At 41.0% G+C, this 27,075-nt stretch overlaps 1 protein-coding gene across 2 annotated transcripts in view; it reads left to right on the top strand.

The window, feature by feature from the left end:
- The window catches only part of KSR1 (kinase suppressor of ras 1), a 153,377-nt gene that overhangs the window by 59,769 nt on the left and 66,533 nt on the right, over positions 1–27,075 (top strand). For both annotated transcript variants that reach the window (XM_026710283.2, XM_026710284.2), the window contains exon 2: positions 11,459–11,599. In XM_026710283.2, the coding sequence (XP_026566068.2) occupies positions 11,459–11,599 (141 nt within the window). The remainder of the gene's footprint in view (positions 1–11,458; positions 11,600–27,075) is intronic.

Genomic DNA, 27,075 nt, shown 5'->3' on the forward strand with positions numbered 1-27,075 from the left:
TTACGTCACCCCATTACAGGTATTTCTCAATTTACAACATTTTTCTTAGTCACTGTTCGAAGTTACGATGGCACTGAAAAAAGTGACTTATGACCATTTTTCACCCTTATGACCGTTGCAGCCCCCCCCCCCCCCCAGTCAGGTGATTTTCATTCAGATGCTTGAGAACTGGCTCATATTTATGACGGTTGCAGTGTCCCAGGATCCCGTGATCATCTTTTGCAACCTTCTGACAAGCAAAGTCAATGGGGAAGCCAGAGTCACTTAACAACCATGTTACTAATTTAACAACTGTAGTGATTCACTTAACAAATGTGTCAAGAAAAGTTGTAAAATGGGGCAAAACTCACATAACAGGTTTCTCCCTTAGCAACCTAAATTTGGGGCTCAATTGTGGTCATATGTTGAGGACTACCTGTATTAAGACACACCATTTATTTAGAGGGGCTGCTGAAGAGGTGGGATGCAGGATGTTTTATTTTTTTTAGGTGCTTTTGTTTTTATTGGTTCAATGATCAGGCTTTTAAAAGGTACTTTTAATTCTGTTTGCTTCTGCTATTTAGTGAAATGGAGCCCCCCCTTGTACATGTAAACCGTGACATATAACCAGGGGTGGGGCTGCTGGGGGTTTGCAGGGGTTCAGGAGAACTCTTAGCTAAGATTCTGCACAGTTCACAGAATCCCCAAATCCCAGTCCTGGCTGGTGCCGCCCACCCCACCCCTCCCAGGAGTCCCCACCTGGCCCATTTTGGATGCAGGTAAGGGCAGGGCACGCATGGAGACTCAGGGAGGGTGAAAAACAGGCCTCCCGGAAGTTTGGGAAGGCTGGAAATGGGCCCATTTCCAGCTTTCAGAGAGCCTCCGGAGCTCAAGGCTGTTTTTGCCTTGTCCAGGGAGGGCAAAAACGCCCTCACCCCTGCCGTGGTGCAGGAGGCCGACTAGTCCACACCAGGGCTGGGATTCAAAAATGTTAACAACCAGTTCTGTGGGCATGGCTTAGGTGGTGGGCGTGGCTTGGTGGTCATGTGACTGGGTGGACATGGCTTGGTGTTCATGTTATTGGCTGGGTGTGGCCAACTCAATATCACTCACATCGAGGCACGCATCTCCTCGCCTGGCCTCTCATGACTGTGGGGATGCTGCTACAGTTATAAGTGTGAAAAATGGTCATAAGTCACTTTTTTCAGTGCCATTGTAACTTTAAATAGTCACTCCACACAACCAAAGTACCAGCAAAAGAGGGGAAAAAAAACTCCAGAGATGTTCCTGAGACAGGAAGTGTAATCCTGCCAAGAATGTAATAAGGGTTAACGGAGAGTCAGTTTCTGTAAGCAACACCAGAATGTTTCCTTCCTGCCTTCCTTACAGGATTAGGCCAGTAATTTCTTCTAACAACCGGTTCTCTGAACTGCTTAGAATGTTAACAACCGGTTCTAGCGAATAGGTGCAAACTGGTAGAATCCCACCCCTGGTCCACACCCACCATGGCCATGCCTACCCAGCACCGGGTAGAGAGCCCTTTGCTAAAATTTTTGAAGCCCACTTCTGCATATAAGCATTTGTTAGCGATAGTTCAAAGTTATAATGGTAAGGGAAAAAGCGATTTATGACTGTTCCTTATACATACAAGCGTGGCAACGTTCCCAGAGTCACGTGATCAAAATTTGGGGCACTTAGGAACTGGCGTCTATGATCCCATCTGTGATCGCCATTTGCAACCTTCACAACTGGCTTCCAACAAGCAGTGTCAATGGGCTGGAACTGGATTTACTTAACAATGATGTGATTCACTTAACAACTGACTGCAGTGATTCACCTAACAACCATGGCAAAAAAGGTCGTAAAATCAGGCACAATTCACTTAACAGCTCTTTGCTTAGCATTGAAAATTCTGGCCCCAATTGTGGTAATATTGGGTATTGTGACTGCATATTATGAATAAAACATAATGAAGATGAATATACGTCTCAGGATAATGGGATAATGTTGCAGGATCCAATCTGGGTCGGTCATAGGCGACTAGAGATTTTGTTTTCCAAGCTTTCAGACTCGTGCTGGAACTTCTCTGTGTGCTTTAGGCTGTTCTGTGTGTGATATTTATGTGGTGCCTGTTGTGCATAGCTTTTTAAATGTAGATTAGGGTGTTGATGGCTGACTATTAAGTCCTTGGCTATTGTTTCCTTGTGATGCCCAGCCCTCGCCTTCCAAGTATTTGATAAGCTGTGGGTAAATCAGAACTTCTGCTGATTGATGTGGGGCCTGTTTCCCAAGCTTCGATCACTTTCCTGGCTGTTTTTGTGCCTGCTCGTCCAACAATCTTAGTAGCTGCAAAATCGAATGTATGTCCTTGTTTATTACAGTATGTTATACCTTTGTGCAAGGTATGATCGGATGTCCTCTTCCAATAAAGCAGAATTCTGTTCTGGGGAATGCCACGGATTGTACTTTGGAACATCACACTCACGAAAGTACTGCCGTGAAGCCCCAAATCCAAGTCATGAAGATGCCCACGGCCCTGACCCTCTTCTTCTCGTAAGCTCACCGATGTAGATCGCAGATTGCAGGCAAGCCAATGATGGTTTCAGCCGAAAGAGATTTCACTGCGTCTCTGAAATGGAAATGTTGAAAATCTTGTCTACCTGGATACTCGCTGAAGCCACCTGTAACCTCAATGTTTCTGAAAGTTGGCACCTTTAAGCCAGGTAGACTTCGACTCCTAGAATTTCTTAGCCAGCCAGGCTATGTAACTCATAGGTCAGTGATGGTTAACCTCTTTGTAGTCGCCTGCCGAAAGTGTGCGTGTGTGCCTGCACCCATAATGCACTGTGTGCACGACCCCCTCCTGCTCACCTTGTCCTCTGTGCATGCTCACGTAACCCCCGTTCACCTTGTGCATGCATGTGTGTGACCCTCCTGGGCTCCCCTGTCCCCCTTGCACATGCATGTATGACCTCCCCCTGCACCCCATTTTAGGCCTAGTAGGGCTCCCTTCAGTCTCCTGGGAGCAAAAATGGACAACGGAGGGGCGTGCCACCCCCCCATGCTCCCCCGTCCTCTGCGCATGTGCACACAACCTCCCTGTGCACCCCGCCCCCTGTGCATGCGCACACAACCCCCTGCACTCCCCGCCCTGCACATGTGCACACAACCCTGCGCTCAAACTGCCCCCTGCGCATGTGCACGCAACCCTCCTGTGCTCTCCCCATTCCTGCGCATTCACATGCAATGCCCCTGCGCTCCCCCACTGCATGCGCATGCAACCCCCTGCTCTCCCCCCACCCCTCACATGCGCACACACCTCCTGCATGCGCCCTGCCTCCTGTGCATGTGCGGCAGAGACCCCAAAATCAGCTGGTTGGTGGGAGGAATGTGCTAATGCACGGTGGACCGAGCGACGGCTCGCGTGCCCACATGCGTGCTATAGGTTTGCCATCACGGTTGCTTGTGAAGTTTTAGTTTAGTTTACTGTCATTGCACCTCGTATAACAAAAATCAAACACCATCTTCAGTGCACATCCTGACCATGAAAATAAACACAAACACACATCCTTCACACTCCACACATTGATTTGAAAAGCCCCGATGTGATTGATTGAAAGTGATGTGATTGTTTGTCTATCAATCTCAGGGAGACAGACAGGTTGTTGGGCTAAACCGATGGTGGACCAGAGTGATGGAGAAGTTGCCTTTTTGCTTTTTTATTTCAGTGGATACAGAAGAGAAGACAGACCCACAAGAACCTTCTTCAAGTCCTGTTTGACATTGACTTCTGAAGTGGGATAGAATGGGCTGAAGGCTCATCCCTTACATATATAACCATCCCAATGTTTTGTTTATAACATATTCTGCAATTAGCTAAGATTTGCTTCTTCTTCTGTATTTCCTAGACTGGTCCAATGTGGATGATGTGATAAAAGTGCAACTCTTCATAGAAAATTAAATGGGATGTTTGTGATCCAGACTGCAGAGTCTGGATGCTGACCTTTGGCCAGTTCTTGTATGGAACTATATCTGGGAAAGGAAATAAAATTTGTGGTCCCTGGAACTGACGTAAGAAAGACTCTATTTCTATCTTCAAGCTTGACAGCTTTAAGACTTCTGGACTTCAGCTCCCAGAATTCCTCCTCCAGTCACATTAGCTCAGGAATTCTGGGAGTTGAAGTCCACAAGTCTGAAACTTGCCAAGTTTGAAGACCCTTGGGCTATATCAATGTTTCTTGGCAACTTAAATGTGGGTAGACTGAGGGATTCTAGGAGATGAAATCCACCTATCTTCAAGTTGTCAAGGTTGAAAAACATTGCTCTGTATCGTAAATGTATTAAACAAAGCAGAAAATTAGAGCAAGACAGCAGGCCTTTATTTCTGGAAAACCTTAAAAGAATAACAGAGTTGGAAGGGACCTTGGAGGTCTTCTAGTCCAACCCCTTGCTCAGGCAGGAAACCCTATTCCAATCCCTTCTTTAAAAACTCCAGTGTTGGAACACCTACAACTTCTGAAGGCAAGCTTGCTGGGTGGAAAAATTAAGCCTCCAAGTTTAACAACAATCTACCACTAAACAGCAATGGTGGTGGTGGTGGTGGAACTATAAGTTCATACAGTTTGTACAGTTTGTAGGATGGACAACTGTGAGCAGCTTTCACAGCTCAGTTTGGAAAAGAAAAGTAGTGTGGAATGGTATGCTAGTTTCATTCTCTTGTCTTTTTTTTTTTTTTACAAAACACACATACACACACACACACACACACACACACACACGCACAAACTGCTCTTGCTTTTAAATTAATTCCTCTTATTTTAGAGTACACTCCCTGCCCAGACTTTAAAAACAAAGGTGAGGACTCTTGAAGATATTCACAGGCTGTTCTAAGTCCCAAGAAAGCAACAGAAACAATTGAGTTCATCAGTTTTATGGCTTGTGCAAAACACACTATGAAAATCACATTGTCCATCTGGTTGGGCAAACTCCAGATATTATATTGTAGCAGCGTAATAGTTGAAATTGTTGTGTCGGCACTCTGAAAGTTGTTAGTTTGGACAAATTTGGTTTCAGAAAAAAACTATCCTGTAATCTGCAACTCTTACACTGCAAAAACATATGGACTACACAATTCGATCAGGGCAAAGCAATAGACGCAATCTACATAGACTTCTGGAAAGCCTTTGATTCAGTGGTACACGACAAACTACTCCTAAAACTAAAATCTTATGGTATCTCTGGACAACTGCATAACTGGATAGAAGCATTCCTGTCAAACAGACAACAAATGGTCAAAATTGGGAGCGTCCTATCAAATTCTGTACCTGTCAACAGTGGTGTCCCCCAAGGCAGTGTTTTAGGACCAACTCTCTTCATACTCTACATAAATGACCGCTGTGATCATATTAAGAGCAACTGTGTTCTCTTCGCTGATGATGTAAAGCTGTTCAACACTATAGACAATACTACTACCCTGCAAAAAGACCTCGACTATGTATCACAAAGGTCAATCAAATGGCAACTTCAAATCTCAACAAATAAATGCTCTGTCTAACATATTGGCAAAAAAAATCAGAAAATAAAATACAAGCTAAATAATCAAGACCTTGTTGAGGATCCAAACTTGGTCAAGGACCTTGGAGTACTCATCTCTAATTATCTAAGTGCTAGAGCCTACTGTAACGACATAGCCAAAAAGGCATTAAGAGTTGTAGCTTCTCTGGTAATATCACACTACTAACTAGAGCATACAAAACTTTTGCTAGACCTATACTTGAATATAGCTCATCAGTCTGGAACCTATATCATATATCTAATATTAACACAATTGAAAAAGTCCAGAAATATTTCACAAGAAGAGTTCTCCACTCCTCTACTCGTAGCAGAATACTTTATGCCACCAGACTTGAAACTCTAGACCTAGAAAATCTAGAACTACGCTGCCTCTGGTCCGATCTAAATATAGTATATAAAATCATACATTGCAATGTACTACCTGCAAATGAATACTTCAGCTTCAATCATAACAATACAAGAGCACACAATAGATACAAACTCAAGGTTAACCGAACCAAACTTGACTGCAGAAAATATGACTTCAGCAACAGAGTGGTCAGTGTTTGGAATACTCTACCTGAATCTGTGGTTTCTTCCCCAAACCCCAAAAATTTTAACCTTAGACTGTCTACTATTGACCTCACCCCTTTCTTAAGGGGCCTGTAGGGGATGTACATAAGCGCACCAATGTGCCTACCGTCCCTGTCCTATTGTTTCTTTTTATTATTCTTATAAGTATCTATCTCATGTATTCAAAACTATGTTTATTCTTATACCTATATCTTGTAAGCAATTGACAAATCAAATAAATACTAAAATACTAAAATGGTCTCAGTGTACATAAAAGATATATTCGTCAAGAGTCAAGAATCATCAGGTACAATACTTAATAATAGTCGTAGGGTACAATAAGCAATCAAATCATACTAGAAAACAGTCCATATAAATTATAAGGATACAAGTGACAATGTTACAATCATACAGTCACAAGTGGGAGGGGATGGGTGATAAGGAGTGATGAGAAGATTAATACAGTGGTAATAGTAGTGCAGACTTTGTAAATAGTTGGACAGTGTTGTGGGAATTACTTGTTTAGCAGAGTGATGGCGTTTGGGGAAAAACTGTCCTTGTGTCTAGTTCTGGTGTGCAGTGCTCTATCTAGTCTTAGAAAACATTTCAGGACATTAAAGAGATCATAAAGCATTTTATGACATAATACTAAGTGTCATAAAACAGTTCCTGTGCTGATGTCTCACTTGGCTATATAATTCAACATGGGCTATTTTCAAGACAGACGCATCTCTGAAAGTATCTCTCCTCCAAACTCCACCAGAAATGAGTCTTTGGGACCCCGCAAGGCATCCTGCTCCAAGACGCTGCATCATTCTGGCGGAGTTTGGGTGGGAGAAAGACTTCTGCTGCTTTCCTTGCATGAAGCCAAAAGTCTCTCTCTCTCTCCCCGAGAACAGAGCTGGTGACGGTATCCTGTGATCCCAAATAAAGAATGATTGATCGGTAGGAAAATGGGGTGGGGAATTTTCCTGCAGACTTTTGGGGGGATTTTCCGAGGGTCTCTGCTCCGCGGGATTTAAAATTATGAGTTTGGTGGTCCTTGAGGTCAAAAGGTTGCCGACCCCTGGACTAGAAGACCTCTAAGGTCACTTCCAATTCTGAGATCCACAGTGAGAACTCTGGAGAAACTAAGCAGTGACCGTAAAAAACAGGTTCTAAGCCTGGGGAACAAAATAAAAGTATTAAAAAGACATTCAAATGAATACTGTCTTTATTTCCTGGGTCTAAAAGGAAGGGGAAATGCAGTCGGGTTTTCAAGATCTTATTTTACTCTATGTCAATAAAGTAAACTTCTAGCCATCTTATGGAGTGTGTTTCCTGGCTTGGTCTACCTCGAAGGGCTGACAGGTGGACATCACCTAAGTGTAGGCAGCTTTCCCTTCTTTCTATAGTTGACTCTTGGCAAGATCTATGGGGGTTTAATGCCCTGGCAGTTTGCTCAGTCATTTACTTGTTCTCCCAGCTCTGGTTCTGATGAGCAAGTCCTACCCAGTTCTCAGATAACATCTCAAAAACACGACAGTTTTGCAAAAGAAAGAATTTCTTCTTAAAATTTTACAGTCTAAATCAGGGAGGGTCAACCTGGAACAGCATCTGCCCCCCAACCTCTTTTTTTTTTCTCCCCACCCTCCTGCCTGGAAAGATTTGTGGCTTCATTTACTGAAAATTGGTGTGCGGGGGTTTTCAGACTTTTGAGACAGGAAATTTATGAAAATTTTAGTATGGGCCCTAAAGCATGCTTGAATTATCTGAGTTGGAAAAATGAAGGAAGGCCCTGAAAGCTTCTGTCCATAAACCCAGGATAAATAAAATCTTGCCTCTGTCTCTCCACCACTTCCCACTTTAGTTTTACCCTGAGGAAGGAGCTGCTTAAACAGTTTCAGCTCTGGAGCACTCCAACTTTCCTTCTGGATCTAGCTCTGTCTTCTCCAACTTGGTGCCCTGAAGTTCTCAAGAACTTTCAGATGTCTAACTCTCTTAGTTGTTTCAGATGAACCATGACCATGCTGGATTGTTTTAACTGGAGATTCTAGACTTTGAGGATGTCATAAAGCATCACTTGTTAGTGATTTGCTAGGTCGTTGGAATTGGAGTTAGCAAATGAGAATCATGGGTCAACCCTGCATTCCTGCTAGGCAGGCCACAAGGAGGATTGTGCATAGTTCTATCCAGATGATACAAATTTGATCCAAACAAACTATAGGTAGTTTTCCTCTAGTTGATTTGGAAGGAGTAGGGAAAGAGTTACCTATGTAGAAAACTAAAAGGACGAAACAACAATTAGTTCATGAAAAATAGATAAAACTGAGAAGGTCTCTATATGGTGTTTTTTTTTCAAACTTCCTTTAGGGCAACTGAAACTTTTTTCTTCAAAATAAAATTATAATATTTTAAGGCCTGACACATTTATTCTGGCTGTGTGCTTTCGTTGCTGAAATTACTGGAAAAACAGCACAGGAAAAACTTTATGGCCATAGGCAAAGGAAAGATTGAGCATGTTATTTATCAAACAAAGAAGATATTTGTAGCTTGTCATTTCAGAATTTTTTTCCAATTGCCCCAGGTGGGGGAAGAGTATTTGATTTTAGATATGACTATGAAACTTGTTTTTTTCCTAAGCTGACATAGTGTAAAAAGCCATGAGAAAAAGTTATGAGTTGGCCCTTTATGGATTTTTTGCTGAAAAAAGGGAAAAACAAACTTGTGATTTATGAGTTTAAAGATCAGAAAGTTTATGCAAAGAATGAAATTAAGATGTAATTTGAGAGAGAGAAAACAAACTATAAACGTAACTATAATTGCTGTCAAGAAGATCGGAAGCCATTTCTTTATCTTTCTTTTTCTTTCCTTTCCTTTCCTTTCCTTTCCTTTCCTTTCCTTTCCTTTCCTTTCCCTTCCTCCATTCCTTCCTATTTTTCTTTTTTTAGTCTTTATTTTCTTTTATGTTTTTTATGGGCTGCAAAGATTTGGGCTGTCAACCTCTATCAAATCAAAATTTTGTACACAAAGGGGAAAATTTGATTTTAAAAACCAGGTTAGACAGGTCTACAGGGCTGCTCCAAAAAGTCAAAATGGCATCCGTGACAACACAAAGAAAGCCTTGCCGTCTTTTCACTAGATCATACATTAAAGGGGGAGGAGCTTCAGCAGTGTGATCTCAGTTAACCTCTTCCTTTTTTAAAAAATCATCCCTAACGGATGCTCCTGATGTTAATTTAAAAAAAAGCTTTTTAACAGTCTACATTAAGGAAAGTTGCAAGGGATTCTGAATACAAAAGTTTCCATCTAAAAAAAATACTAGAAATATTGAGACCTATGACATAAATTGGATTGAGGCTAATAATCTTATTACAGGTAATCCTTAACTGACCCTCCTCCAAAGTATGTACTTATTTTTTTTTATTAATTTAGAAAAAAAGGTGAAAAAGTGACCCATGACCAATCCTCACGCTTAAGACTGTCGTTGTATAACCCTGCACCACATGATCCAAATTCATGCACTTTGCAACTAACATGTATTTTTACAATGGTTGCAGCATTCCAAAGATCATGGGATTGCTATTTACGACCTTCTCAGGGGGCTTCCGAAAAACAAAATCAGTGAGGGAAGCCACTTAACAAACATGTGATTTGCTTAACCACCGTGGTAAAAAGTTTGCAAAATTGGGTATAACTCACTCTTAATCACCCTGCACAGCGATAGAAGTTCCCATCCCAATTGTGATCATAAGTCAAGGACTACTGTTGGAAGAAATGTTCATCTGGGTTCAGTTCCAAGTGGGAAGAAAGACACTGAAAACATGGAGGCTGCTTAGAAAGATGGTTTAATGGTGGACAGGACCACATTGAGGTCCTGGGCAAAAAAGAGCACATGGGTTAAGAGAGGGAGAGAGATTTATAACCTTTGTTGGGCTTTGAATTTGCTTCCTGTTCCTGTGGCAAGAAGTGCATTCTGATTGGTTGTCAGACTCCCATGGGGCCATGCCGGGTTAATTTGGTTGAACCTTGTGGGTGATGTAATCTTCCCAGGTGCCATGTGGTGAGATGGGTAGAGGGCTAATCCTATCATGTCCTGAGGGCCATGTCTTCATCCCATCACCCTGGAGCTGGAGGGGGTGGGGCCAGGGAGCTGCAGGAAGCTGCTTTGTCTTTAAAAACATCCAGGGAAATATAATATTCTGCCTTTTTAATATATCCTAGAGTATTTCATTCTTCTAGGAGAGGGGTGGGTGCTAACTTTCTACAATACTCTTGTTATGATCCCAGGAAATCTGTTTTATAATGCCATAGTTATTTCCCCCTTTTTATTATATTATTATACTGTAAATCAAGTCAGTTTCATGAAACCTTAGTTATTTCCCCCTTTTTATTATGTTATAAATCAAGTCAAGTTTCATGATACCTTAGTTATTTCCCCCTTTTTATTATATTATTATAAATCTTAATACATTTGTGTTGTTTCTCTACTATGATGTTTGTATAATGTATTTAAGAATCATTAATATTGCTTAAACAACAGAATACTGAGAATAGAAAAAAAAGATTAATTACAATTCAGCTGGTAATATTACGGCTCAAGCATAAAATAATACTGCTTTTTCATCTGAAATTAAGTATAGCATTGAAAAGAAACCACTACAACTGATATCACAATTATTATATAGTAGAGGTTTTGAACTTAAGATGAGTACTTGTTAAAGTATTACTTAGTGTGTGTGTATATACATACATACCCCAATGTGTGTGTGTGTGTGTGTGTATGCACACACACACACATATTTATAATACTTTGATTAATTTTAGTGAACCAAGAGAAAATTTCCTTTGTTCAGTTTACCTTCTTGTTATCAGACAAGATACAGTTTTCCTTAGCAGCATCTCCTAAGTCAAGTGATCACATTGTAGAGTTGAAATCGAATGTAGTCAGAAGGGCCTGGAAAATTGTGTTTTCTTAAAAGCTAAGGCAGGAAAATGGGGATGGAACGGTGAGAAAGCAAAAAAAAAAAATTGGAAGGAAAATAACATCAAGATAACTGACTAGATCACATGTTTTTTGTCTTGACAAGAAGGAATGTAACACAGCTTACATCCCCTCCCCCCCAAGTTATAAAAATTCAATTATTCCCATTTTACACATGTGGAATACTGAGGCTGAGCATTGATTACCAAGCAAAGGGAGTGTGAATAAAATACCTGGATGCATCCCTAACTGTTGACAGAATGAGCAACACTGAAAGGCCACCTGGTTTCAGTTTGTGAATAAGATGAAACCCATGTCAGTTCCTTCCCATGTTGCTGTTTCTGACTCATTTCTTGGAGCCATTTTAATCTTTTTCTCCTCCTTCCACAGGTGAAACTGGTCCGTTATATTGGTATCCAGTTACAGTGCAAGCTCAGCGTCCCCTTAAATGACAGGACGGTTGAGCTGAACAGCTATCCCAGGCTCAGCGACTGGTTGTACCTTGTTAACCTGCGGAAGGACGTCATCCAGGTAAGGCAAAGAAAGTCCATGGTTTTCTCATGGATATAATTGAATAATTGTCGTGGTTAATGACTATACAGTTGTGCTCATAAGTTTACATACCCTGGCAGAATTAATGATTTCTTGGCCATTTTTCAGAGAATATGAATGATAACACAAAAACCGTTTCTTTCACTCATGGTTAGTGGTTGGCTGAAGCCATTTATTATCAATCAACTGTGTTTACTCTTTTTAATTGATAATGACAACAGAAACTACCCAAATGACCCCGATCAAAAATTTACATACCTGGGCGCAAAACGTAATCACCGAACTGGTAGTAACACCGCTTGAATCCCACCCGTTTCTATCTCTGCAGAAAGGTATTCAATGTCTAATGCCCTGATTTCTTACGCCTTGTTATGGCTTTTGTCGGGAGGGTTCTTTGGGTTTTTCTGGCAGTCTGTTTTTGTGACATATTTTCTTCCTCAATACATAATCCCCAGAGTTCGTTGTCCATACAATGAGTTTGCTATTAAACCTCACCAAAACTCAACACAATTTTTGGGCAGATGTTAAAGTGTAATGAGGCTTTACACCATAACTTCTTTCTAAAGAGGAAACTTTGTGTGTGGGTGTTTGTCCGAATGGTTTGAAAGGTGCTGGCATGAGAAGGGTGTTGGAAAAGTGTGTTGGAATGCACAGAAAAAATCATTGCAAGGTATTTTTTTCCAACTGCTTATCCCAGATCTCCCTTTATTTGGAAAAGCACAGCAGGAAAGAAATATTATTCATCGACCTGCATTGTATTTCATGTCAGTCCTTCCTTTTGTGGGATGAGGTCTGACAGCTTTTGCACAATTTTGTTGACTTCTGCCTGGGTTTTCAAGTAAAGACACACATCAGCAAAATGCATGAGATGTTATCACGTCTAACCAATTTCCCTGCTCAACTTTCCACCAGGGGAAAAAGTAAACTTGTTTAGCAACACATTTTCCTGAACTATTACGATCTAATCCTGTGTTTATTTTAAGAATTGCCCAGAAAAAGTAGCTGATAGCTGGGGAATTTAACTTGTGAATGTCTGCTTTTATGTTCGGCAGAAAATAGCAAGTTTTTAAACCTTCAGGTCCGCTGAGGCAAGCAACCTTTCCAGGGGCTTTCAACAAAAAAAATCAGTAGGGGAAGCCAGATTCACTTAATGACTGAGTGATTCTCTTAATAACTGTGGCAAACTAGATCATAAAATTAGGCTCATTTAACAACCGTACCACTTCACAACAGACATTCCTGTCCCAATAAAATCAAAGACTACTGCACAGTACTTAATTGTGTCATACAACAGCCCCCACCAATATTTCACAGAAAATGCTTCTAGACTCACTTCCAGTATCTCGAGGATGTTTACCTTGCCCAATAACAATTTTTGCCAGTTTCATCATTTTAAGAAATCCCCGCTTGCCCTTCTTTCTCAGGATTGCTCCTTTAAATCTTTAAAAGAATCCACTTTTTAGGCAGTGAGATTTAGATTTAGTGTACATAGCATGCTGAGCCATGGCTTGTTAATTGTGGTTTGCTGAATAAAACATCATTGCTTAGCTTTGCATAACATCTTAAGTGCCAAATAAGGAACTTGTGTGCGAATCTTGAGTAGAGTCACTTACAGATGTGATAATTGGCCACAAATCACATGGAGACTAATTTTCATTAGAAAGAACGTCAGAGGCCATCAAGTCCAACTTCCCTTCAGTGCCAATTGAGGCTCTGAAGATTTCTGGTGAATGAACATACTACTTCATGAGGCAATATATTCCACCATTAACAGCTCCAGGAAATTCTTCCTAACCGCCATATTGATTTTATTCATAGTCTCTGAAAACAGAAAACAAGTTACCTCTTTCAGTATGCAATAATCTTTGATATATTAATCATGTATTTATTAATCAAGTGTACATAGCTGCCCATCTCACCAAAGGTGTTTTGATATCTGTAGCTGGAATTCTGCTGTGTTTCTGTGACTAATTTGCTAATTCAGTTTAAACTAGCTGGTTTGGTCTAGTGTTCTCCAACCTTTCTGCCTTCGTGGACTGGCAGAGGGTGGAGAGGGGAGCATTCTGCACCAGCGGCAGGCATGCACATGCACAGCTCCATTGCACGCGCCCACCGCTTGGGCAAATGGAGCCCACGTGCTCGCCTACTGCTCACGCAAGAGGGGATGTGCGCATGTGCATACATGCTCATCTGCCACTTCCATGGCCTGGTTCCGATCGGCTCAAGGTCCGGCAATGGGCCGCGGCTTGGGGACCCTGCTCTAGTGGTTAAAGCCTGGTCCAGAAACCAGGAGACTGAGTTCTAACCCTATCTTAGGCATGAAAGCAGCTGGATAACCCTTCTCTTCTCTTCCTTGATGGAGAATTTTATATTTCCTTTTAGTAATTTCATTCTTTTGGAGTCTGTCTAGATCTTTCTGACTCCCTCTGCTAAAGTGTTTGCACTCCTCCTAAGGGTTTTTTTTTTTTTTTTGCCAGTTCTTCAGGAGTTCACAAAGATCACAGCTAGCGGTTCTGTTAGTTCCTTCAGTACACTATGATGTAACCATCTGGCCCTCAAGATGGGCATTTGTTTAAATTAGCTAAGAGTTCTTTTATGCTCTCTTGTTCTGTTCCGAGCTGCAGCTCCCTCCTGCTAGTCACACAACAATGCCCAGCCACAGTTTCATTTCTCCTGAGAAAAGAGAGATTAAAAATATGAGCTACCACATTCTGCCTTCTTGCTGTCATCCATTACCAATGTGCCCTTTACAAAACTTCTGTGCTTTTCCTTTTGTAACTGATAATTGTTGTTGTTGTTTGAGACATTTCTTGCCAGCCTCAGCTCATTCTGACACAATCTCTATCATTTCTGGCCTTTCCCTTGTATCTGTCTTTGTATACATGTCCCCTTTTCTAAGGATGGTTTGATTATGTGCTATCAAATTGGAGTCGACTCTTAGTGACCACATAGAGGTAGTCTTCAACTTACAACCATTTGGGAATCTACAACCCAAATTTGAATTTCCAATGGTTGGGCTTTCTCTGTGGTCATGTGGTCAAACTTTAGGTGCTCAACAACATGGCAATAACATTTACACTTGGCTTAACAACCACCATAAAAAACATTATAAAATTATGACCATCCTGACATACTATCGTAATGGGCAGGCTCCATTATGATCATATGTCAAGGACCGTTTAATTGAAAGGTTTTCTCCATTCTGATATAACACGATATTTTGAATATTCTAATGATGTATCCATTGTGCTGTAACCAAGTCCCTCAGTCTTGTGGTTGGTCATTCTGTTTTTTTTCCTTCCACTTTTCCCCTTATTAAAGTATTATTCTGAGAGCTGGGCCTTTGCATAATGTACCCAAAGTAGGCTAATTTGAGCTACATCTTTTGTACCTCAACTAAGTATTCTGGGTTGATTTGTTATACATGGGAATGATCCTGGAAAACGCTCTGATAAAAGTCAGCTCAGACTTCCAACAGGAATATGGTCATGGCATTACATCTCTACATTGAATTTCATTTTGTTAGTCTTGTTTGAGCAACTTCGAGACTGCATTTTGGGACAATCTCCAGTATCTTTATTTCTGCAGCAAAAGTGGAATAGATGCTAGGTTTCTGGACAATCCCTTCCTACTTCCATGGTTCAGATGCCTCCTGTATATCTTTCCACCATTTCCTTCTTGCTGGGCAGCAACAACTGGATCCAAAAGCTCTCTCCATGCTATGGAAATGCGAATGCTGCCTTGGGTATTGGGCATCTCCCTTCTTGACCGCATCACAAATGACATCATTTGACAACACTTTGGTGTGGCTGTAATTATAGAGAAGATGAGAGAAGGTCGACTCCGCTGGTATGGACATGTCCAGAGAGCAGACCTTCCACCGTGGCCAAGACTGCGTACCAACTAAAAGTCAACGGCTGGTGACCTCGTGGGCATCCAAAACAGAGATGGCAAGATAAACATATCCAAGCTGCTGGCTTGCACCCTTGAGACGGAGCTGACCATGCAAAGTAGCATTCAATGGTCTGAAAAGCAGACCCTGCAACTGTGGGAATGTGCTAGGAAGAAGAAGAAGATTTCCTTCTTGAAAAGAGTCCTCGCAGATACCAAAGGATATAGCCACCTTTATCTTTCTCATCCCATGGTGGTCTTGATGACCACAGGTTAATCTACTGTTGTTACTGGCTCATCAAGATTATCTTCAGCTTCTTAAGATATCTGAACTTGCTATCCATCCTTAAGATCAGGTCCATCATCTAGACTCATCTACCTTCACTTCACTGGTGGAGAATTCAATCCTGAATCGGTTAGGACTAAATCAGATACGGTCATCCTACCCTCTTCTTCAGAGCTTCCTATCTGGTTAACCTAAGGTACTTTCTTTCAAAGATTGTCCATAGATATCTGGCTAAGTGAAGAACCATTCAAGAAATGAACATTTTAATCTCCTCACGTGTCCAATTTATTAACACAGCTTGATTTTTCATCCACAGAATGTCAACCTCGTAGCAGTTCCTCCCTTCTCTCTTTCATTGAACGGTATCTCTTTGAGGGAGATGGGTGGTTCAAAAATGTGGAAAAAAAAGGTCTTTTTTAAAATCTACAATTTCCTTTTAAAGCTTGTTATGAAGGATTTGGAAAAAGAGTCTGAGGATCATATGCAGCATATTACCGAGTTGGTATTATGCTATTTAAAAAGAAAAGAAAAGAAAACACTAATCTGTCTGGAGCCTGAACCTAGTGATCATGGTTCTTCCTTGCATTCGAGAGAGAGAGAGAGAGATTAGAGACATTTAAGCTGAGATGGGATTTAAATCTTCCCAGTGTTAATCTGACATGATAAACTGGTGCCTTCCAATGAAATAAGACTGCAACTCCTGTCATCCATACCAGCAAAGGCCAGTCAGGTATAATGGGTTGAGGCACACTGTGCCCCAGATTATTATGCACCTCCAAGATCTTTAACTAGCCCTGCAGATCCTTTTGCAAATATCTCCGAGACCAGGTGCAGAAGACCAGACATGTCACTAGAAGGCAAAATGTCTCACTTGCTTTGGCCACGTCACGTGGGGGGAATTCACTGAAGAAAGCAATTATATTTGGAAGAATTAGCGGTAAAAGGAAACCAAGATGCAAAAGAACATGATGGCGGGATGCTAACATAGCCAGAGCATAGAACAGCACAAAGAAGTAGGGCAAGATTGGAAGATGTGGAGAGACTTGGCCCATAGAAGCACCAAGAGTTAATCAATCAATCAATCAGAATAGAGCTGGAAGGGACCTTGGAGGTCTTCTAGTCCAACCCCCCTTCTCAAGTTCTATACCATTTCAGACAGGTGGCTGTCCAGTCTCTTCTTAAAAACCTCCAGTGATGAAGCACCCACAACTTCTGAAGGCAAACTGTTCCACTGGTTGATTGCCCTCAATGTTAGGAAGTTTCTTCTTAATTTCAGGTTGCTTCTCTCCTTGATTAGTTTCTCTCTGTTGTTTCTTGTCAGATTTGATTGAATGAATAACATCATCATCGTCAAAGAAACAGCTGGGAAAGTGCAAACAGAGCTGCTTTTCATCTGGTCAATATCAGAAGATACTAACTCCACCCCGGTAGCTTCTCCAAACAGACCATTAGCCCTTTTTCTCCCTTTCACTGCCTTTATATTTTCCCAGCGTTGGGATGCTGTTTCGTTCCCTTTCTGCCCAGCCAATTCCAAAAATAAATCTTCCAGACAGGTTGGAAAGCCCCGAGACCCTTCCCCCTCCCTTTTTTTTTTTTCATAAATAGCCCGTCGACTACAATTTAAAATATCTGCTGACTCCACAGATCCCAGAGCGGCTTGTCTTTCCAAGGCCGATGTTTTCCAAGCAGCTCCTAGTTTCAGGGGTGGGAAAACTCTGCCCGGTTCAAACAGTGGCTTGCTTTCTTACATCGGTTCTTTCTTTCTTTCTTTCTTTCCATTTTAAATCTAGAAAGCCTATATTTAAAGCCAGGCTAATGACTGGCTGTCAGATCCTTTAGTTCGGGGGAGAGATTGCCGTTTGAACAATGGAGTGTTTATGGAACTGGGCCACTGGGAAAGTTCCTGCAAGCAGGAAGGACACTCAGCCCGTTATGCTGCGGAGTGTGAGGGGCCTCCTCTGCCCGGATGTTGCGGTTCTTGAGGTAGGTGAAACAACCAAAATCTGTTTTCATCCATCTATCAGTCCAGCTCTCTCTGAGCAGAGTGAAGGTGGTGGGCTGGCAGCAAGAAGACAGACGCATAGAAAACTGATAGCAGATACCTAGTGGTTCATCGGGCCTGCCCTTTGAGTTTGTTTTATATCTATTTCTTCATTTTACTTTTAACATTTTTGTTGGATGATGGGCATGCGTTTATCTCAAGTATGTTTAAACTCATTTACTGATGATTGACCCATTACCTCTGCTGGAAGTTGGTTCCAACCTTCCGCCACTCTTTTCTGTGGAGTCATTTCTGTGGAGTAAGATGAGAAGCGGTGTACAAGTGTTATCACTATTGCTATTAGGGGACTGGGGGCTTAAAACCAATGAAGAATGGTTGCAGGAATTGCAATATCTTAATGGAAACCCTCTCAGTACCACAGAGGAACCTTCATTTCTTTTCTTCAGGAAACATGAATTGCCTACTGCCAGTTTTTTAAATATATATATAACCAAGACTGGGGACTGTTGGGGGGGCGGGGGGAAACATATGAAGAACAAGGTCCCTTCCAATTTTGTTATTCTATTCTATTCTATTCTATTCTATTCTATTCTATTCTATTCTATTCTATTCTATTCTATTCTAGACAATTAGAACAATTATTCAGTGGAACAGCTTGCTTTTGAAGTTGTGGGTGCTCCATTACTGGAGGTTTTTAAGAAGAGACTGGACAATCAGTCCAATGTCCAATATCTATCGTCTTCCAGGCTGTACATATTCAGTTCCTCCAATATCTCCTGATACGTTTTGTCCCTCAGACCTTGTGCCATTTTGTTGCCCATCTCTGGACTCAATCCTATCAGTATCTTTTTTATAAAGTGAGGTCTCCAGAATGGACAAATGGGGTCCAAATGGGGTCTGACTAAAACCTTACATAGCGGGATTGGGACCTGGGTTTTAATTCATCTTATTGAAATAACTTAATAGAAACCCTCTCAGTACCACAGATGAACCTTCGTTTCTTTTCTTCAGGAGACATGAGTTGCAAGCTTACTGCTAGGTTTTTTTTTTTAATATATATATATGGAAAAGCAGAGCTCATTCTTGGGTGATTTGGATAATTCAGTTTCTCTCAGGTCATCTTACTTCATAAGATTGTTTGAGGGACAAAATAAGAAGGAGCTGGTCCACAGATGCAAAACCTGCTCTCTCTTAGCTTTGTCTACCTCACAAGGTTGTTGTGGGCAACCCTGCTGGGCCTTCCGGAAGGCTGTAAAAACTGTGTTTTCCCTCAGCATTTTGGTCAGAGCCTGATACATATATAGAACCTATGGTGGCATAGTGGATAGAATGCAATAGAGGTAGTCCTCGATTTACGACCACAATTGAGCCCAAAATTTCTTTTGCGAAGTGAGACACTTGTTAAGTGACTTTTGCCCCATGTTATGATTTTTTTTGCCACAGTTATTAAATGAATCACTGCAGTTGATGAGTTAGTAACATGGTTGTTAAGTGAACCTGGCTTCCCCGTTGACTTTGCTTGTCAGAAGATTACAAAAGGTGATCACATGACCCTGGGGACACGGCAGCCGTCATAAATACAAACCCGTTGCCAAGCATCTGAATTTTGATCACGTGACCATGGGGGTGCCTGCAATGGTCATAAGTGTGAAAAACGGTCATAAGTCACTTTTTTCAGTGCTATTATAAATTTAAACGGTCAGTAAATGAATAGTTGTGTCAAGGCTAACTCTGCCCACTGCCAGGAGTTCGATCCTGACTGGGTCAAGGTTGGCTCAGGCATCCATCTTTCTGAGGTCAGTAAAATGAGGAGCCAGATTGTTGGGGGCAATATGCTGACTCTGTAAACACTTAGGGCTATAAAACCATTATGAAGCAGTATATAATTGTAAGTCCCATTGCTAGTGCAATTGTTATACAGGTGTTTGGAACTATACGCAGATCTTAAATTAAGATCCCTAATTTTTTTAAAATAAACTTTATTGAATATTTATTACATTAAAAACATAAAAATATATCACTCAATAACAGTGGTGCTTATCGTATGACAATAATTTGTGCAATATTTACAGATATTAATTTATGCATAATTACATTCTTATTCTATCTATAAGATCCCTAATTAAGATCCCTAATTGTGTCTGGAATTATAGTCATAAATCATTGCAGTTGTTAAGCAAGTCACTGTGTGACTGGTCCAAATTTTGGGGCATTTTTGGGGGGTGTTTGCTAAGCAAACATTAGTTGTGAATCTGTTTTACCTAATGGGTGTTTTTTTTTACAGGAAACTGAAAATTAGTAACCAGAAACCAGTAAAAAAAATATTATGTGTTATGTGACCATGGGATGCTGTAAATGGCCATGGAGGCGAGCACCCAAAATGCAGTCATGTGACCATGGGAGAGGTTGCAGCTATCATTATTTCAAAATCAGGTTGTAAGGAAATGTGGGATATCCAACATAACTTCAAATGGTTGCTCAGTGACCAGTCATAAATTGAGACTGTCAGTATTTTTTAGCCAGCAACTGATTCATATTTATGACCGTTGCTATCTCCCGGGGTCACGTGATCCCCTTTTCCAGTCTGGCTTACAGCTTGAAAACTCCTGATGGCCTCTCAACCGCTGACAAACCATCTACTATTGTAGGTAGTCCTTAACTTACAACTGTTTGTATAGCAATCAATAAACATTAACAGCTGCACTGAAAACTTACAGTTGGTAAATTACTTACAATTGATCCTCATAAGGAGCTCTCCCACAGTCATGTGATCAAAATTTGGGGACTTTGCAACCAACAAGCAAAGTCAATGAGGGAATCCAGATTCATTTAACGACTTCATATTTCAATTAACAACTGCAGAGATTCACTCAATAACCATGGCAAAAGAAACAAAATCAGAAAAATCGTGCTCAACTCACTTAACAACTACAGGTAGTCCTCAACTTGTAACCACATTTGAGCCCAACATTTATGTTGCTAAGTGAGAAATTTGTTCAGTGAGTTTTGCCCCATTTTATAACTTTTCTTCACACAATGGTTAAGTGAATCACTGCGGTTGTTAAATTAGTCACGTGGTTGTTAAGTGAACTTGGCTTCCCCATTGACTTTGCCTGTCAGAAGTTTGTAAAAGGGGATCACGTGACCCCGGGAGATAGCAACTGTCATAAATATGAATCAGTTGCCAAGCATCTGAATTTTGATCATATGATCGTGGGGTGGCTGGAATGGTTATAACTAAGAGAAATGGTCATAAGTCACTTTTTTCAGTGCTTTTGTAACATTTGAATGGTCACTAAATGAAGTTATAAGCTGAGGGTACCTGTACCTTGCTTAGCTATGGTCTCAACTGTGGGTGGCAATTGGAGAACTACCTGTAAAAATAAATCACTAATAAACAATCTACTAATAGGTCCAGTGTTTTGTAATCAGCCTGCTGTCCCCTAACTCTTTATCAGTTGGGAAAAAGGGCATATGTTCTCCCCTAAGCGAGTTCTATTCATACTTGTGAAACGTTAAATACACCCTTGGAGCAAATCAAGTGCTATAGACTCAGTGGCACAATTAGCTAATTTTAGACTGGAGGAATTGGGTGGGGAGCGGGGAGAAGTTCTTTAGATGGTAAAACTGATTTCTTTTTTCCCCTGCTGTATCCTCTGCTTCTTTTATCACACAGCTTTACCCGAAACTCCATCCTTGGCAAGCCCTCAGTTGAGATTTTGATTAACAAAACAAGATTGAGCAAGGAAGCAAGGAAGCAAGTAACGCAGGGGAATAACATGGGTTTTTTTTAATCTCCCTATGTCCCATCAGATCCTTCGCTGAATATCTTTGTTGTTGTTCTGTGTGTTTGTATACCTGCTCATGTTTGTGTTGTGAGGTGTTCCAAATAATTAACACAACTCCATTATCTTCAAGGCCTGTTTGAGTAAGTCATCCCTTTTATATTGATCCTCCTTAGTTTTTGGTATTTGATGGCTGGATTCATTGGGGAAATTGCAATGGCTGGAACAGTGAAATAATTTCCGGGAATGGCAAGATGTCAAAAATATTGAACAGAATAACAGAGTTGGAAGGAACTTGGAGGTCTGCTAGTCCAACCCTCTGCTCTGACAGGAAGCCCTATGCCATTTCAGATTAATGTTTGTCCACTGTCTTCTTTAAAAAAATCTAATGTTGGAGCATCTACAATGTCTGGAGGCCAGTCATTCCACTGATTAATTCCTCTCACTGTCAGAAAAGTAGTTCTAAGTTGCTTTTCTCCTTGATTAGTTTCCATCCATTGCTTCTTTTCCTGGCTTCAAGTGCTTTGGAGAATAGCTTGACCCCCTCTTGTTTGTGACAAACCCTAAGATATCGGAACACTGCTATCCTGTCGCCCCTGTCCTTCTTTTCATTAAATTAGACATACCCAATTCCTGCAACCATTCTTTAGATGTTTTAGCCTCCAGTCCCCTAATTTTTGTTACTCTTCTCTGCACTCTTTCTAGAGTCTCAACGTCTTTTTTTATATCGGGATGATTAAAACTGGATGCAATATTCCAAGTGTGGCCTTATAAAATGGCCTTATAAAATGGCATTATAAAGCGGTATTAACACTTCACATGATCTTGATTCTATCCCCCTGCTCCAATTTTATAGTAATTGAAGAATCATCCAATCGAAAAATTGATACCGAAAGTTTCCCCCCACTTCTGTGGTAAGCTGCTTTGGACTTCAGTGTTCAAAGTTGGTTTGGAAATGTTTCTGTCATTTCATTTTCCTTCCAGTTGCCTTCTTATTAAATTTGAGAAGTGAGGTTTAGATCTTGGTTTATTTACATCAATGTTTTTCAATGCGACATCAATTCCCAGAATTCCCCAGCCATCAAAGCTTGGGAAAGTGTTTTTTTTTTTTTAGCCAGTAAGTTCTGAATTGTTGGTAGAAGTGAACAATCCATCAGTTTTACACAAAACATATGATCTGTACTGGTGTTAAGCTCCTAGGATATGAGACTTAAAGTCATCTTTGCTCTAACTTTGCTTGTACAACTGCAAACAATCCTCTTTATTTCTGAAGCAGGGGAACCACTTCAAGTAAAAAGTTTCATTTTTAGAAAGGTTTGTACTTTTGAACTTTCTTTTTGAGAAGTTTCACTGCTAGCATACTCTGCTCTACAAACACAAGTCTAAGAAATTGTAAAGATGGATTATGGCTTGTTGAAACCAATCAGTCCAGAAACCAATCAGTCCCATTTTTTCCTAGCTGGCTGGGCAAATCCATTTATGTTGATTACAGGGGGTCCTCCACTTATGACTGGTTGTTTTGTGACTGTTTGAAGTTACAATTTTATGTAACTTTACTGAAAACAGTTGATGGCTGCTCACAGCATCCCACAGTCACATGAATGCATTTTATAAGTTTTGCTGAAAACTTCCATTGACTCACAGTTTTCAGCAAAAGTTGCACATAGCAAACATTGCTTTGCTTAACTATTGTGGTATTCACTTAATGACTGGTGCAAAACACTCATGATTTGGGTGACCCAATTTACGGCCATCATGACTTACAACTGTGATGGCCAAGCTCCATTAAGGGCATAAACTGAGGATTAGTGTTAGGGATACACCCTAGCAGAATCTGCACGGCAGTCAGGCAAGCAGGCAGGCAAAATATGTGAGATAAACGTTTTTGTGGCTTACAGTCAGTAAAACAGATACACTGTGCTAGTTAAATAGTTTATTCCAGCAAGAGTTTTAGCATAGTCAAGCAGTCCATATATCATTCACTAGTTCAGTCCATCCGGGAATTATTTAGTTGCAAAGTCCAGTGTCGAAAAAGAGGTCAGTAAACTTATAAATATCAGTCCAGTAATATATCTCCTCGCAGTAGAGATATGAAGAAGTCAAACCTCCTTTCTTCCTTCGACGTTCAAAAACTCAGCAGCAGGGAACATGCAGTTAACAAACCATCAATCCAGCAAACCAGCAATCGTCAGGTTCTCTTGCTCCCTCTTATGGCGGTTTCACAACCGCACCCAAAATTACATGCTTTGCAGTTTAAAGTGACACACACTTAAACTTACTATCATAGTTTATATATATTATTTTACCCAAACTACGTTAGGTAACCTTGTTATTCCTAACAATTAGTTGTAGTGATTTACACAGAATTTCCCAAATTAGCCAGCTCAATTTTGAGAAACTTTAAATTGTGAGCAACTTTTTAAATTGTGTGAACTTCACCTTCCAAAATTGGCCCAACCAGTGCTGGCTGGAGAATTCTAGGAATTGAAACCTACATACAGTATATCTTAAAATGGGTGAGGTTAAAAAACATGTTTCAGACAAATGGTTCTCTAACCTTTGTTTGAAACCCTGAAGGGATGGAGCACATGATTTTTAGAAGACAAACTATTCCACACCTCAGTAGCTCTCACAATCCGGAAATTCCTCTTTATTTCAGGTTTGGCTCTCTTTCTCTCTCCCTGAAAAACTTCTTCCCACTGGTTCTTGTCTTATCCTTGGGAGCACTGAAAAATAAGTCCACGCCCTCTTCCCACTAACAGACACCCTTCAAGCATTAGAAGATTGCTGCCATATCTCCCATTGACCTTCTGTTTACCTTTAATAGCTCTTCATAGAACTTGACCTCTTAGCCTCTTATAATCTTCTTCACTCTTGTCTGCACTATTTCCTGTTCCTCAGCATCTTTTTTGTATTGATGACCACAACCGGGCAATGTTCCAGCACGGAGTGATATTAAAACTTCCTTTGTTCTTGACATTATGCCTCTGTTGACTTAGCCCAAAACTGCATTGGCTCTTTTGGCAGCTATAGCACATTGTTGGCTTGTGCTTAATCCAAGGTTTACCAAGATACCCAGATTCTTCTCACTAAGTTAGCTACCGCCTAACTTGTACCTGTGCATCAGGTTTTTCCTGCCTAAATGCAGGATCTTAAGTTTCTCAACACTGAATCTTGTTTGTTGGATAGCGCACAAATACTCTGTCAAGATTATTTTGAAATCTGTGGCTGTGTTTTCAGCTGTTAGGAATCCCTCCAGCTTTGTGTTATCCATACATTTCACAAGTGTCTCTTCTATTTTCGCCTTTAAGTAATTTATAAGGATAATATACCCAGAATGGACTGTAAAAAGCCCAGGCGCTAGACTGGATTGTGAATTCCAGTTAAAGGATATTTTAATATCCTTCAGATTGTAGAGATGCGGGTTTTGCAGAAGTCCCTTTCCTGATTTCTCTTTCTTTTGAAACTCATGCCAAATTCTTTTTAAGATATGCTGAGTTAAACTTTATAGAACTTTCCAAACATGGATACACTGTCTTATAGTGGCAATTTGATATTGATAGATCTAGTCCTAATGATTCCCAGTGTGGGATTTTCCTTCTGCATAATAGACTTACACTTATATGGTAAATTCATTAGGCCACGTGTCTATTTCAGTCTTGGCAATTTTAAGCTGTATGGACTTCAATTCCCAAAATTCCCCTGTCAGCCTGCCAAATTAGTTTAAAGTCTAAAGGAGACTCTAAATATAATCACATTGGCTGTATTTACTTTTCTTTACTTTCCATTCTGATAAAAAATTCTAAAAGTTCTAAAATTCTTATGATGAAACTTGGATGGCTTGGACAGGAGGGGAACTTTGGATTTGAATGACCCACCAAATTTAAAAAGAGTAAGGAACTGAAAACAGCAATCTTGAATTTAGAAAAGCAAGCACCAGGCATTAAGTCTTCATTTGAATTTTTCTCCTTGCTTAATTTACGAGCGTTCTCAATATAAGTTTTCTTAGCTTAGAAGTTTTCTAAACCTACCAGCCTCCATTTGGAATAATTTAGCCAAGTAAATGCCAACGTTTAAGTCTTTGCCAGAATTACTCTCTGTCCTTGATATGCTAGCTTTCTAGATTCAGGGAACATATTTGTATGAGATGCTTTCAGACCTCTGGGCTTCCCCCAGTTACTATCTGGGGCAGCCCAGCCCAGGCACAAGTCTTAATAAGAACGAGGCTTCTACGCATCTCCCAAAGTTGGCACTGATCTTGTTTGCTAATAATAGCTTGCTTGAGCTAGAATATTGCACTTGTGTGTGTTTGTGTGTATGAAGGGTGCATTCCTCTTGGGCTGACAGGTGTCCCGGGTTCTGCTTCGCTTGAATTCTGACCTTTGATACTTGAGCAGCAATTGCAAAATTCTTTATGCATTTCTAAGCAAGGATCCAGCCTGGTGTTGATTAAGGAACCGGACTCTTCCTGGGTTGCTCAGAAGACCTAGCAGTTCAATCAAACTTTTTTTACCCTCCCCCCCAAAAAACTCATTACTATGACCCATGCTGTATATCCCTATTAAATCATACAGTTAGACCAGGGGTGTCAAACTCAAGGCCTGGGAACCTCATCTGGCCCACGGGGTCGCCCTGGAAATAGTGAAGGACTGGCCCACGGTGCTTCTGCCAGCTAAAATGGAACTTGGGAGGGCCGTGCATGGCCCCTCCTGAGCTTAGTTTTGCTGGCAGAGGGTTGCAGGAGGTCGTCCCAGCCGAAAATGGAGCTTGGGAGCCTGTTTTTTTCTGGCAGAGAGCATGGGCCGCCACAGGCGCCCCCCTAACACAAGTGATGCTGAGCTGGCCACACCCACCCTGGCCCCCAGAGGTCAAACACAATCCTGATATGGCCCATAATGAAACTGAGTTTGACGCCCCTGTGATAGACCAAACAACAGTGAGAGATTTTCACCAGGAAATCTGACAAGATAGCAATAGCATTTAGACTTATGTACGGCTTCACAGTGTTTTACAGCCCTCTCTAAGTAGTTTGCAGAGTCAGCCTATTGCTCCCAATAATCTGGGTCCTCATTTTACCCACCTCAGAAGGAGGAAAGGCTGAGTCGACCTTGAGCCTAGTGAGATTTGAACTGCCAAATTGCAGGCAGCCGGCAGGCAGCAGAAGTAGCTGAAATACTGCATTCCAACCACTGCGCCACCAGGGCTAGATCCGGACTGGCAGTGTAGGCTGATGTGTTGTTTTCAAAACAAAAGATGCACATTGAAAGTTTTTAATAAGTATACACACGGGAGTGAGTAAAAGTCAACTATTCTCATGGGTTCTTACTGTAACCCCCCAACCTTCTCTGCAAACTGACAGCAGATCTTTTTAAGATTCTGGGTGTAAGCCAGCCCATTGGCAAGCATTAGCAACATGTTCCAGGATCCAGTTCTGGCAACTGATTATGTGAGAAGATAGCGCATGAAATGCGGAGATTGCCAGTTTTTCAGC

The sequence above is a fragment of the Pseudonaja textilis genome, chromosome 1 (genome assembly GCF_049901715.1).
Source record: "Pseudonaja textilis isolate UNSWEBS1 chromosome 1, rPseTex1.2, whole genome shotgun sequence".
Classification (NCBI taxonomy): Eukaryota; Metazoa; Chordata; class Lepidosauria; order Squamata; family Elapidae; genus Pseudonaja; species Pseudonaja textilis.